At 41.4% G+C, this 15,554-nt stretch overlaps 1 protein-coding gene across 12 annotated transcripts in view; it reads right to left on the bottom strand.

Annotated features, from left to right (window-relative positions):
• RBFOX2 (RNA binding fox-1 homolog 2) overlaps positions 1 to 15,554 on the bottom strand; it is a 535,783-nt gene that overhangs the window by 60,323 nt on the left and 459,906 nt on the right. For 8 of the 12 annotated variants that reach the window (XM_077452579.1, XM_077452576.1, XM_077452578.1 and 5 more), the window contains one exon: positions 12,281 to 12,323. The exons of 1 other annotated variant lie outside the window; for it this stretch is intronic. In XM_077452579.1, the coding sequence (XP_077308705.1) occupies positions 12,281 to 12,323 (43 nt within the window). Of the gene's footprint in view, positions 1 to 12,280; positions 12,324 to 13,351; positions 13,392 to 15,554 lie in introns of all 12 variants that reach the window. 3 more of the 12 variants (XM_077452583.1, XM_077452581.1, XM_077452574.1) reach the window with 1 other exon arrangement.

Here is a 15,554-nt window from a genome sequence, read left to right as displayed (position 1 = left end):
CTAAACAGTCAGCTTTTTTAGCAATGACCTTTCGTGACTTACCCTCCTTGTGGAGGGTGTCAATGATGGTCTTCTGGACAACTGTCAAGTCAGCAGGTCAGCAGTCTTCCCTATGATTGTGTACTACTGAACCAGACAGACCATTTAAAGGCTCAGTAAACCTTTGCAGGCCTTTTGAGTTGAGTTATTTAGCCAATTAGAGTGCAACCACAATACCACTCTACAATATTGAGCTTCACCACAATATTCAAACTTTCTGATGCACTGAATTTTGGGTTTCCACTCGCATTAAGCCATAATCATATTAAAAGAAATGCTTGCAATATATTTCAGTGTAATAAATCTATACATGTGTTTTATGCTTTGAATTGAATTACTGATTACTTGATGAGATTAATTTTTTGAGTTGCACCTGTAAGGCCGCGTACACACGCGCGGACTGTTCGCCCAACCTTGTCCGCTGAACAGTGTTTGGGCGGACAGTCCGCTCGTGTGTGGGGCTTCAGCGGACAGTTTCAGCGGACAGTTGGCCGAACAAGGTCTTACGGAAATTCCGAAAAACTGTCCGCTGAAACAAGGTTTCAGCGGACTGTTCGCTCGTGTGTAGGCTTGTTCGGCCAACTAAGTCTCGCGCATGCTCAGAAAGGATTTCCACGTCGGAAGGTTGCATTGCAGTGTATAGGACGTCGTATTTTTCGTCCCGTCGTACGTGCCGTTCACGTCATCGCGCACGGTTTCAGCAAACTGTTCGTCCGTCGTGTGTCGCCATGTCCGTCCATGCTAAGTTTGAGCGGACTGTTCGCTCAAACTGTTGGACGGACAAAGTTGGGCCAACAGTCCGCGCGTGTGTACGCGGCCTAAGTGTCAACAGTCGATGCAATAGAACCACCCAATTCTTCAACAATGGTGGAGGCGGTGGCCCATCCACTGGCAAGGTGACCGCATCGATTTTGTTGCTGGTGCTCTGCGGGGTAAAAATGTATTAAGCTTTATGGTTGGAAATCTGAGGGAATTGGGGCTGTACTCTATGCTAAAAATGCTCTAGCTCATACCTTAGCTATTTGCCATCGCCAAAGTGTGCCTTGCTTTCAACTCATTTCGGATCCTTCCTACTCATCAGGTTCTCGATAACAGAAAAAAATCTGTTGTCTAGAACCACATTTGCCTTGGAAGCTGAGGTCTATTTAGAGACAAAGCAAGGTTTGTTTATGATAGGATCAAAACTAAGTATCTTTGAATAAAGTGCCTGAGGGTCAAGGGGGACCTTTTATCATACCGCTCCCTCCTCTCATTTAGAGCTGAAGCTTACAACTTTTATTATCAACCCTCTTACTTCTCACAAAGCCAGCAAGGACAATAGAGACTATATCATATGATAAACTGTCAGTAAGGTAACATACCTCTTGCCAACAGTTCCATCTTCTTGCATCCTTTCCCTCATTCTGGGAATGCAAGCTTGAAATAAATGCCCTGCTACCATTTTGAACACATTTAATGTTAAAGACTCTCACTTGACCACAGTCAAAAGACAAAACTAAAAGAACAAGCACGACCAGCTCCTGAGGCCAATTTACATTAGCACTTTGTGGTAACACAAGCTTAATAAAGCTTTAGTCACTGACCTGCAAAATCAGAAATCCAGGTAAATAAAGTATTGAAGCATATTTCTAGGTAAATATATCACTAAAGGTGCGATTGACATGAAATTTTTACATCAGTAACAACCCATGCAATCCATGCATACAAAGAAATTATATATGTTCAGAAATTAAGTTAAAGCGGGAGTCCGCCGGGAGTTCCGCCGTTTTTTTTTTTTTAAAGCCAGCAGCTACAAATACTGCAGCTGCTGACTTTTAAAATAATGACACTTACCCGCCCAGTGCGCCCGCGATGTCGGCACCCGAAGCCGATCTCTCGATCGTCTCTCGGGTGCTGCCGCCGCCATCTTGGGTATGGGAATCAGGAAGTGGAGCCTTTCGGCTTCATTTCCCGGTTCCCTACTGCGCATGCGCGAGTCGCGCTGCGCAATAAGGATGGTCCCCGCTGTCTCTGGGATCCGTGTGTTTCCCAGCAGGCAGCGGGGGACTTTCGGATACCTGTACTGTACAGGTATCTGCACCCCCCTCCCCCCTGAAAGGTGCCAACTGTGGCGCCGGAGGGGGGGGAAGGATTCCACTTTAGGGTGGACCTCCGCTTTAAGCTGCTTTCACACTGTGGTATCGTCGGTAAAGCGTCGCTATTTTTTATTTTATGCTTTTAACCCTTGCTAGAAGCCAAAAAAAGGGTTACAAACTGCAAAGCGCCACTACCCATTCATTCCAATGGGCAGGAGCTGTGTATACATCGCTCCAAGGATGCTTTGCACCCTGCCAGTGCATTGCTCTGGGTTTTTTTTTTTTACGTCTTGCCATCGCTTGGGCTTTCATACCGAGACTGCAGGGGAGCTGTTTTTCAGGCGCTTTACAGGAACTATTTTTAGCCCAAGTGTCTGAAAAATGCCTTAGTGTGAAAGGGGTCTTATGTGTAACAAAATGGAATGACACAGGGAAAGAGTATTGAACTCTAACGGAAATGTATTTAAAACTTTATACAAATCCTTTGTTGGTAATGACAGCTTCAAAATGCCTCCTCTATGGAGAAACTAGTCGCATGCCTTGTTCAGGTGTGATTTTGGCCCATTCTTCCAGACTTGGAATCTTGAAGGTTCCGTTGGCCTCTTCTATGAACTCTGATCTTTACTCAGGTAATTGGCTGGGTCATTCTAGCACCTTTATTTTCTTTGAGACCAATTGAGTTTCCTTGGCTGTGTGCTTGGGACCATTGCCTTGCTGAAATGTCCACCCTCGTTTAATCTTCATCATCCTGGTAGATGGCAGCTTTTTATCAATAATGTCTTGGTACATTTTTTCCTTCAAGGATATGAAGTTTGCCAGTACTGTATGCTGAAAAACAGCCATGATGTTCCCACCACCAAAACTTCACTGTTGGTATGGTATTTTTGGGGTGATAAACATGGCGTCTATTATGGCATCCTAAGAGTTCAATCTTTGTCCCATCTGACCAGACTATATTCTCGCAGTATTTCACAGGCTTGTCTAAATGTTGTGCAGCAAACTTTAAACAAGCTTTTTCTTTGGTGGTTGAGTGCATTACTTGTGGTTTTCTTTGAAATTGTACCTGCCAATTCCATGTCTTTCTGAAGCTCTCCACAAGTGGTCTTTGGCTCTTGGACAACTCTTCTGAATTCTTTTCACTCTGTCACAGAAATCTTGCGAGGAGCACCCAGTCGTGGCCGGTTTATGGTAAAATGATGTTCTTTCCACTTCTGGATTATGGGCCCAACAGTGTTTACCGGAACATTCAGAAGTTTAGAAAGCCTTCTGTAACCAATGCCATCAGTATATTTTGCAACAATAAGGTTGCAAAGGTCTTAAAAGCTCTGCTTTTACCAATCATGAGATGTATGTGTGACACTTTGATAGTGAGACACCTTTTTATAGGCCATCAGTTGATACTGAACCAGCCGATATTAATTTGCACTGACAAGGGGCAGGATTGCTTTCAGCTGGTGTCTTGGCGCTCCATGCCTTTTTGCACCTCCCTTTCTTCATGTGTTAAATACTTTTTCCCCGTGTCATTCCATTTTATTACACAGAACTTAATTGCTGAACTTATGGGTTTTGATTTCTTTGTATGTATGGATTGCATGGGTTGTTAAAGACAATTCAATTCATCCAGTCACATAGGCCCCTGCAAACCATTGTTGAAAAATGGTACAAGAGCTTGGAGGTACTTTTTCTAAATATTTTCAAGCTCTATACAGTAAGGCTACTCTCACACATGGAGCGGGCATCAGGCATATTTTTGGCAGTGCTTTACCATCCTTTTAGTGGCGCTATTCGGCCACTAGCACTTTTAACTTCCGATAGCAGCCGAAAAAGGGTTAAAACCGCCGCAAAGCATTGCTTTTCGGGCAGTTTGGTGGCGCTGCCCAATTGATATCAATGGGCGGGGTGCTTTAGGAGAGGTGTATACACCACTCCTACATTGCTGCAAACATGCCGCTTGCAGGACTTTTTTTTACCATCCTGCAAGAGCACAGCTCCAGTTTTAAAGCACTTAGGCTTTCACCACAGGCAAAGCAACAGGAAAGGCTCTACAGGCGCTATGCAATGCTCTATTTTTAGTGCTGTAGCACCTCAGAGCCCTTTCACACTGAGGAGCCTTACAGGCGCTACAGTGCTAAAAATAGCACCTGCATAGAGCCTCTCCTGTCCCTGCATTATGAAAGCCCGAGAGCTTTCACATTGGAGCCGAGTGCTTGCAGGACGGTAAGCCACATCTTTGCAGCACTGTAGCTCTAAAGCACCCCTGCCCATTGAAAATAATGGGGCAGCGCCGCCAAACCGCCACTTCACCCTTTTTCGTCTGATAGCAGGGGTTAAATCCGCCCTAACAGCCGAATAGCACTGCTAAAAATAGCACCGCTTTACCACCGATGCCCACCCCAGTGTGAAAGGGCTCTCAGTGTAAAAGTAGCCTTAAAATCAACAAAATTCTTTCACACTGGGGCAGTGCGCTAGCAGGGCAGTGAAAAAACGCCCCTCTGCACTGAAATTAAATGAATGGAAAGCTCTTCAAAAGCACCTGAAAAGCTCTTTAAAAGTGCTCAGTGTTTTCATGGCAGTTTAGAAGCGCCTCAGTGTGAAAGGGGCCTTAACATTTGGACGCAGTCTAAAATTTGAATACAAACAGAATGCAATGATTTCCAAATTTCATAAACACATATTTTATTCACAATAGAAAACATCAAATGTTTAAAACTGAGTAAAGGTACTGTTTAAGGAAAAAAGGGCAGTTTTGAAAATTATGGGAGGCAACAGGTCTCAAACAGGAAAACAAAAAGCCAATTACAGCGGTCACATGATCATAAACCCCACCCCAGGCATCTTAAATCCCGTAAAGTATCGGGAGTTTCCGGCCCAAGGAGTCAATTACCATAATTTAGCACTATTCCACGAACATGTCCAAATTCAAAGAATGACATGTGTGGTATCCATTTACTCGGCATAACATTTTAACAAAAAAAAAAAAAACTGCATTTGAAAAACCGCTGTGCAAATATCGTGACAAAAAAAAAAAAAAAATCGCAAAACCCACCATTTTATTCTATAGGGCCTCTACTAAAAAAAAAAAAATAAAAAAAAAAAAACCACAGTAGGGAAATTTGATCCCCTGCAGATTTTGTACATTTGCCCAATTGCAAAGAAATTAAGGGACTATAATTTTTAAATTATAGACAAAGAATATCAACCAAAAAGCCAGAAAAAAAAACATGATAAAAAATATGTTCTAAATAGAGTTGCAGATCATTGAGAAAATAAGTATTTGATCCCCAAGCAAAACATGACTTTGTAGAGAAACCCTTGCTGCCAAGAGGTAAGACGTTTCTTGTAGTTGGTTACCAGGTTTGCACACATCTCAGGAGGGATTTCGGTCCACTCTTTTACAGATCTCTACATTTTTAAGGTTTCTTGGCTGTCGCTTGGCAACTCGAAGTATCTCCCTTTACCACCGTCGCCTGCCCCAGTATAAAAGTAGCCTCATTGAAATAGTTTTTCGTGAGATATTCAGGCACTTATTTTAGTGAGAAAGCGCCTTAAAAGCACCTCAGTGTGAAAGGGATCTTAAGGGGAAAATGGTGGAATCTTGCAGGCAGGACTGAGCACTTAAAGTCCATCTGAAGAACATGGAGATGAGGGAAAAGGTGAATAGATCCAGACTTCGGCCACTTTCACACTGGGGCGGGCATCAGAGGTAAAGCGCCACTATTTTTAACCCCCTGGCAGCGGCCAAAAAAGGGTTAAAACAGCCAGCGGTTTGGCGGCGCTGCCCCATTGATTTCAATGGGCAGGGGCGCTTTAGAAGCCGTGTATAAACCGCTCATACAGTGCTGCAAAGATGCTGCTCGCAGGACTTTACTATCCTGCAAGTGGACCGCTCCAGTGTGCAAGCACTCACACTGGAGAGATAGGAGAGGCTCTAAGCAGGTGCTATTTTCAGCGCTGTAGCGCCTGTAAAGCACCGCAGTGTGAAAGTAGCCTTAGGTTCATAGTCAGCATTTTTCTTCAAACACGGCCAAAGAACTCAATTTTGGTCTCATCTGACCACAGCATTTTCTCCCAATCCTTCTCTGAATCATTTAGATTAGTGGCAAACTTCAGACAGGCCTGTACATATGCCTGCTTGAGTGGAATCTTGCGTGTGCTGCAGGATTCCAATCCATGATGGTGTATTGTGTTACCAATGGTTTGGCGACTGTGATCCCAACTGCCTTGAGATCATTCAGAAGCTCCTCCCGTGTAGTTCTGGGCTGATCCCTCACTTTTCTCATAATCATCCTTACCCCATGAGGCGAGATCTTGCATGTAATTGATAGTTATTTTGTATTTCTTCCATTTGCAAATAATCGCTCCAATAGTTGTCTCCTCATCAAGCTGCTTACTGATGGTCTTGTAGCCCATTCCAGGCCTTGTGGTCTACAATCTTGTCCCTGAAGCTTTCACAGCTCTTTGGTCTTGCCCACGGTGAGATTTGAATAGAAGGAGATTCTGTAGAAATGTGTCTTTTATACACACACAAGTTGTCGTTAGAAGCACCTTATTGAACTGACCGGACTAGTCTGTGTACAACATGAGCACATACTGTAGACAGTTTCTGGGAGCCAGAATTATTGTTGGTTGGTAGAGGATCACTTATTTTACTCACTGAACTGCAACTCAGTTTATAACATTTGTATCGTGTTTTCTGTATTTTTGGTTGATATTCTGTCTATATTATTTAAAATACACCTATGATAAAAATTATAGACCATTCATTTCTTTGGAAGTGAGCAAACTTATAAAATCTGCAGGGGATCATTCATTTCCCCACTGTATAATGTTTGCGGGTTCTAAGTAATTTTCCAGCAAAAAAAAATAAAATGGAAAATGCAGGAGACAAGTGTCAGAACTGTGGCCTGGTTGGCAAGTGGTTAAATGTATCTACAGTGCATATCAACAAAAGATTATAATCTGTAGACATCTGTTGCGCAAGATCAGGGCTGAGATTCAATACTGGATACTTGTAATCTTTGGGCCCTCATACGGCACAGCATTATAAACAGGCATGATTCTGTGATTGACATCACTGCATGGGCTTAGGTATACTTCAAAAAATCATCTGAACATTTTCCAGAGCCATTCAAAAATGCAAGGGAAAATGCGAATATACAACAAAGAAGCCACATATGAACATGATCCAGAAACACCACCATCTTCTCTGCACCAAACGCAAATTAACCGCTTCTGGACAACCCACTGCGCGTATAGTGCGGTAGGGCAGCCCGGCTGTGCGAAACAATGTACCTATACTTCGTTTAGTGCCGGAGATACTGTGTGCACGCCCACTGCACGCCAGGGTAGTGCTCGCAGATGTCAGGGACTCGATGTCCGCCGGCCACCCACGATCGTGGTACAGAGGCAGAACAGGGTCCTGCCTATGTAAACAAGGCGGATTCCCGTTCTGACAGGGAACATGGAGATATTCTGTTCCAAGTGATCAGGAACAGCGATCTCTGTGTTGGCCCAGTGAGCCCATTCCCCAAGGTAGAACACACCCAGGCAACACAGCTTGATCGCCCCCTAGTGTTAACCCCTTCCCTGCCAGTGTCATTTATATATGGATCAGTACTTTTTTTTGTACTCATCACTGTATTGGTGTCACTGGTCCACTAAAAAAGTGTCACTTCAGGCCAGATTTGTCCGCAGCAGTTTTGCAGTCCTGAAAAAAAACAAAAAAACAAAAAAAAAACACCACAGAATGCCATCACCAGTAAAAACAAAAAAAATGAAAGTCCCTAAATGCTCCAAGGTAGTATTCTCAGAACTACCACCGGTACCTCGGGCCAAATTAGAAAGGCAGAGGGAGAATAGAAAAGTAAAGTGGCTGAGGAGCTGGTGTAGTAGGGAGGGGTTTGGGTTCCTGGAGGACTGGGCCAACTTCTCAGTCGGTCACCAGTTCTATAGAAGGGACGGACTGCACCTAAATGAGGAGGGTGCAGAGGTAGAGATAGTCAGTGCAGAACATATTCCAGAGGGTATTGGGGGGCATTAGTGGTAGGTTGACTAAAGCACATAAACCCAAAGCAAGTCCTATTTGCAATCTCAGAACCCCCAATAATAGGATAGTATGCGACCAGTCTAAACTACGCGGCATGTTCACCAATGCTGAGAGCCTGGCGGACAAGATGGGAGAACTAGAGATACTGCTGTATGAGGAGGATTTAGATTTTGTGGGAAATTCAAGAAACTTGGTTTAACAGCTCTCATGGTTGGCTGGCAACCATTCAAGTGTATTCCCTTTATTTCAGGGATAGAGTGGGTAAAAAAGGGGGAGGGGTATGCCTGTATATCAAGAATAATGTACAAGTGAGTGTGAGAGATGACATCGCTAAGTGAGCTAGGGAGGAAGCGGAATCCTTATGGGTAGAGCTCCATAGTTTCATCCCCAAGGGGAAAATACTACTGGGAGTATGCTATAGGCCCCCTAACTTGGAGGAGGGGGAGGGGAAGTCGGACCTCCAATCACAATTTGGATTAGCGGCAAAGGATAGGAGGTGCGATCATAATGGGGGATTTTAATTATCCAGATATAGACTGGGCTGAAAGGAACCGTGCATTCGCCTAAGGCTCGCCAGATCATAAAAGTCTTGCAGGAAAATCTCTTGGGTAAGATGGTAGACACACCAACTAAAAACCAAGCATTACTAGACCTAATGATTACCAATACAGATCTGATCACAGATGTGGAAATAAGGGGCAATTTAGGAAACAGCGATCACAGGTCAATTAGCTTCAGTAAAAATCACACAAATAGGAAACATAAGGGCTATACAAAGACACTGAATGTCAAAAGAGCAAACTTCCCTAAACTATAAACCTTGCTAGAAGATATAAATTGGGATAAAATCTAAGAAACAAAGCGCACGGAGAAGAGATGGGTTTGCTTTAAATGTATATTAAATAAGGGCATTAGCTAGTGCATCCCATTAGGAAATACATTTAAAAGAGTGAATAGTCCTGGATGGCTTAACTCCAATGTAAAAATGCACATAAAAGCAAAAGAGAAGGCCTTCCAAAAAAATACACGGCTGAGGGATCATCAGCATTCGGACTTTACAAAGAATGCAAGAAATGTAAGGGTGCAATTAAGCTAAGATGGAAAACGAAAGACATAGCAGAGGAGAGCAAAAAATTGCAAGAAATTCTTTAAGTATATAAACAGTAAAAAAAGGGAGGACAGACTATAATGGCCCCATAAAGAATTAGGAAGGAAATCTGGTTACAAAGGATGGGTAGATGGCGAAGGTATTGCATTTATTACCCTCAGTCTTCACAAGGTAATCAGGGCGGGGCTTCAGTAACCAAAACTGCAGTGTTTATCCTCATGACACCTCACAGGAAGCACCCTCATGGCCAGGGGACAGCATTAGAAATAGACTTGGTAAACTTAATAAGTTTGGCTTGCACCCAAGGGTCCTTAGGGAACCCCGCTAAGTAATTGCCAGACCATTGTTTTTAATTTTTACTGGCAGTCTACAGACTGCAATGGAACCTCTGGGGAAATCAAGGATGGAAAAGGACCTGGGGGTCCTAGTAGACTAGTAGAGGATGGGCTCAGCAATGTCATGCAATGCCAAGCTGCTGCTAACAAAGCCAAAAGAATATTGGCATGCATTAAAAAGGGGAAAATCCAAATCTTCTCCAAATTTTATAATTTGGTCAACAGACATGTAACAAATGCTTTTGTACTGTGTAAAATATAATCACTGTTCAGCTAATCAGAATATATCAGTGATTTATAGAGATTATGAGGATTATAGACAAAATATTTTCAAGGGTTACAGTCTTAAAAAGGAAGAAACCTCAACTGTATTTAAACGAACATATAAATGAATCAGGGGCTTAAAGTGGTTGTAAACCTAGTTACATCACTTGTTCCTACAGTTAAGCCTATAATTAGGCTTACCTGAAGGTACTGTAAATATCTCCTAAACCTGCACAGTTTAGGAGATATTACCATATATACGCTTGCGACGTCATCGGTGCATGCGCTGTGAAGAAATAGCCCTCCATGTCATTTCTTCACTAGCAAGTGCCGTGACCGATGTCTCCCACGTGCTTGCGTGGGAGTGACGTCACGTGACTCCGGCCAGTCAAAGAGCTGGAGTCCACGGCCCCGGAAGAGGAGTGAAGATGGATGCGGCCACCAGCAGGGATAATACTGGCTTCATTAGCAGGTAAGTGTCACATAATTGGCTATTATGCGGTGCATACTAGCCCATTATGCCTTTACTTTGCAGAGGAAAGCAGGGGGGGAAAAAAAAGGAAGTAAAACCCATCAGGGTTTACTTCCTCTTTAACAGAATGGCAAGGATTTCATGTTTCAGACAAAATTATTGGCATCCTGTTTTAACAGTGTAATAAAGCCCCCAACAGCAAAGAGGCAAATGGATTACTTTTAAAAATAGAGATAAAAGAAAGGATGCAGGTACTTCAGCAGTGCCCGGAATAGAGATGATAAAGTCATGACAGCAGTGAAATTAAGAAAGGCATGTTAATAGAAATACTAGTAGTAGAGAAAAGCAGGGGCAGGAAGGGGGGCAATGAAGGAAATCAGTTTTCAGCTACTCAGAGGTTAACTGGCATGTAAAAAGGTAGGCAAGTATGAAATGTATGTTGCAGGGCAGAAGAAAATATAAAGTTGACAAGTTGTGACAGAACCATTTCTCTTTTTGTTTTACTGTTTGACTTCATTCGGCTGGTAAAGGAGAAGTTCACTTTCAGAACATGTTACATATTCCACCTGTTTAAGGTGGAACGTGTAACTTGTTCTAGCATCTGTAGCTCTCCACCTGCTTCCCTCCACTCCCACCCTGTGACATCCTCTTTCTACACCCACTGTGACCATTTGAAAACAGCCCACACAGCTTCGCTCACATGGCCACATGATTCGTTTACAGTTTCCTGAGAATGAACGCCTGCAAGTACTATCAGACTTTACGGCTGACAGCATGTTTTTTTTTTTAAATGAGTTAAGAGGGCACTGGTGAGCATGCTCGTAGTCCACTGATCTGCCAGCTTCCAGGTAACTGCCTGCCTGTACGAGGTATGAACAGACAGCTGAGAGACTGCAGGAGCTCTACGTTGCACCCGTTATCTGCTGGATTGCTACGCAGGCTCCTCTTTTTTTTTAAACTGTAAACTTATCCTTTAATGCTCTATTTTAACCAGCAACTCCTCCCCACTTTTACAGCAATTCAAAATTGCCTTCTAACAAGAAAAACAAATATGGTTTTAAAATGTCAATCTACCTAGTACTGACTTTTTTGGTAGTAGCTACAGATTAAACCATTATATTATAGTGCTTGGTGACAGGTTATGTACAACTCAAGTGGTCGTAACTGCATTGGACCGATGTTAAAATTGAATTCAATACAGAAAACTTTATTTTTTTAACTTACAATATGGAGAACCAGGGTTTTAAGCTAGCAAAAAAAGTATAACAAAACCCCCAGGCTACCTGGAATATATTCAGGAAGATTTCAAAACAAATGAATGCACGGGATGACTAGCCCACCAGGCTAAAATTGCCCTGGTCACTTTTTTTGTTAACAGTATTTACATTTCACAAAAAAAAAAAAAAAATTTATATATATATATATATATATATATATATATATATATATATATATATATATATATATATATATATATATATATATATATAAAACACAAAAAAGAACCATACATCTCACATATTAAAAACGGCAACCTCTAATAAAAACAAACAAAAAAAAAACAGAAAACTACCAGATGTAGATCTACCTCCATTTTATTATGTTCAAATCTATGTTAATTCAATGTGCATATTCCCCTCTCATGCACTTTACACACATGATGCAAAGAAACCAGAGATCTGAATCCTTGCACTAGGTTCTCAAACTTTGCTGTGAGTTATTTCAGATGTCAGCATTTTGCTTTTCTAAAATCACATAAAATCTTAACTTTCAACCATATAATTCAGATTACAAATCTGAAGATTTTTCAGGAAATTGGGCTCTGTTCCCTTCTCCAACAAGGTGTTAATTATGGGTTAGTAATTTAAATCTTGGTTCACAGCAATCTGCACTCTGATTGGTTGGAATAAGGGGGAGGAGGCCATGTGAGAGGGCGCCTACCTGAGGTAGTTTAGGGTTTAAGATTGGTTCCTGTAAGACTAGTCTATAACAGAACAAAAACAATATTGAAACCCCAGATGTAAAAAAGAACCAAAAAGATATGCAAATGATCAACATGAGAAGCCTGCGGAGAGAAAATGATTAGACAAAAATAAAACCCTACCCCTCTTCCCAGTCACTCAATGCCCCTCCTCGATTCCCAGTTACTAGGGAGGAGCAAGCCAGCCTGTGGTGCACCAAATTGTACGGTATTTCTTAGCATGCAGTTTACATAGTTTGAGTTTCTTGCATAGCCCTCTTCACCCCTTGAATGAGAAGCCACATAGGAGTCAGGAGTACAGCGAGGAAAGCAAGGCTTAAAAAGGTGAAGGCAAGTATGTAGAGGAAAAAAACATGAAAAGAAGAGGGAAGAAAGAGCCAGGTAGGTAGGAAAGATATGGGCTGTGGGAGTGACAGGTGGTCACCCTTTGGGCAATTATACAAAAATCTACTTGTAAGTACTAGGGACCTAAAAAGAAAAAAAAAAAAAAAAGAGACCTTTTTTTACCTGAGCTAATATGTCAGTCCATTCTGGTAGGACAAACATAACACCCCCCCCCCCCCCACCTTCCACCAAAAAGGTTAGGTTGGAGCCCAAGTATATGATAGCAGCGGGGAGGCGACCAACACCATTACATGCATTACTAAGCATCCCCAAGAAGGCCAAGATCTACCTACTGCCACCACAATGACACCACCTTGAACTTGAATTCTATCATTCCAGCGGCCAGAGCAGTGTGTTTAAAAACAGCATGCCTGCATTCCCAGACACAACACAACTGATGTTATAAACAAAACAAAAATCAAATGAGAAAAATATAAACTGATTGAAAAAATTTTAAGGCACATTAATGAGAAATAATAGAGTGTAATAATGGATGTGACATGGATGGGAATTAAGGCTGGCTTGCATGGGCAAAGAGGAATTGGGAAGTGGGAAGCAGGTCTGAATTAGAATTGATTGGATATTAAAATATAAATTAGGGATTTTTATATATATTTTGAATTTTAAGGTCTTCATTGCATACTTACATATAATTCTGTGCCATAAAATCCATCCTGATATAGCACACTATAGAATCACACCAGGAAGGGGGGGGGATAAAATGATAATAAAAAACAAACAAAAAAAAAAAAACACATTCCGGTTATTAACAGCAGCTGCATGCACCATGCCATAAAAATCATAAGCAGGCAAGAGAGATGTATGAATATCCTTTTAAACCACTCACTAGCTACAGTTGTCAACATCAGCTAAACTAATTCTAGACATTTTCGTATAGCAAGATGATCACTGCATTATCACACATAAAATTAGACTTGAAAATTGTTCTTGACTACAGTTTAGAGTAACGGCAGCAAAAAGCATTTACCTATAGATCGTCTTTCAAGCAGCTGTATTGCATGGTTTTACTAAAATGCATTTTAACAATACTAAAACAAACATTTAAAAAAAATTGAAAAATTCTCCAGTTTTCTTCCCATTTTGAAGGATACCAAGATGCAAGAGTTTAGCCTTAGTGTTCATTAAAATGCTGGGCCATCAAAACGGTACTACTTCATTTTGGATAGATTGATGAAGGGTTACAACTCTTGGGTTTTTATTGCTATCCAGGACACACAAACCACATCATGAAGGAAAAACACTGTGGTAAGATTACCATAAGCAATCAGTGTGGACTGTAGTCATTGGTACCTTCCCCATCTTTCTGTATGCACTCAGCTTCGAGAAGGGTGCTATTAAAATGCTAGCCTGGGAACAGATTCCGAATAAAAAAAAAAAAGTTTACTGCTCTGGAACTTGCATAAGGCCGGTCATACTTTAGATGGAAAAAAGTCTTTAGTTTAGAACCCTGTTAATGGCTAATTTGTAGAAATGAGGCATTTCATATTTTCAGTTACTTCTTCTGCTTCGCCCCAAACACTTGAGTGCTTTATTTTTTTTGCAGGCATTATGTTAGAATAAATATGTCGGATCTGGTGAATTCCATAATCTCCTGTAGGCCATTTCTGCTTGTTGCAAGGGTTGTTTAAACATTTTTTTTTCTAAGAAAGCTTCAATAGTGTACTGTATCGCCTATTTTGGATTAAATATTGTAATTTTTTTTCACACACACTGAGTTTTGTAAATCACATTACAATGGACAAGAAATGTACTCTGATATCAGTAGGCTTAGGTTCAGAGATCACATTTCTTTCATTGAGAATAAAAAAAATAAAAATAAAAACACACACCTTCACGCTAGTGCATTTTCAATAAATTATTCCATGTGGCCCATTGCATGTGCTAAGAAACCATGAAGCGGAGCTCCAACACTATCAACAGGTATGGGCCAATGTTTCTCAGGCCTAATGAAAAATGCATGTTACCAGAGTCCTTTAAAATGGCCCATATGTGGAGGTCTATACCCTTTACATTTAAACTAAAGAAGTACATTTACATATATTTGTAAAACCTTGCAAAACAGTTGCTGCTTTCGGGTTACTTCATGGTTTTAAACTATATAATGACTTCTTTAACATATAGAACAACTTCTTTATCAAGAATCTGTAAAGTAGATACAGTTAAAATGAGGCCAAATTTCCCTTATGGTTATTCATACATCCCGCAAGTTTGCTCACCCAGTTATGTATGAGGCCAAATTTCATGCGTGTCAGCTATGACTGGTCACACAAAAACACACAAGTGCAGTTACTGACAAGCTCAAACAGCCTCCTCCCCGCTCCCACAAACCAGCCTTGCCCCTCATTTCCTCCATCTGGGCCCTGCTCTAAACTTGCTTTCATACACTCAGTAAACATCTGATTTAAGGCCATTTGGTGACCAAATCCAGTGTCGAGAGGGATATAATATATTACAACACCCTCTGAATGGAAAAATGAAAACTACACTATTAGAGGAATTTGCGTTTCAAAAGGTAATACTAATACTTTTTACAATAAAATTGTATACAATCTTCCCTTTCTATGCTTTCACCTTGCTACAATAACTACACAACTATTTAAGGCCCAACATCGGTCAAATCGTATTTTCTTTTGGATAGAGTGGGGAAGCGTGAGAGCCTCTGTCAGAATTTTTTCAGTCTGTGCCCCTAATAAGGAAAATTTCTATTTGCTTCCTGTCAGGACATTCTCCAACAGGAACACAGACCGTAACAGATACATGTTTAAAACAAAGGATGAGAACAATGTTTTTATATGGTCTGTGCTTTCCTGTCCGATTGACAGCCGATTC

Source organism: Lithobates pipiens, unplaced genomic scaffold (genome assembly GCF_037356315.1).
Source record: "Lithobates pipiens isolate NorthernLeopardFrog02 unplaced genomic scaffold, aLitPip1_a1.2 Scaffold_23, whole genome shotgun sequence".
In the NCBI taxonomy this organism is placed as follows: Eukaryota; Metazoa; Chordata; class Amphibia; order Anura; family Ranidae; genus Lithobates; species Lithobates pipiens.
Note: the sequence above shows the minus strand (reverse complement) of the source record. Positions and strands in the feature narration are given on the sequence as shown.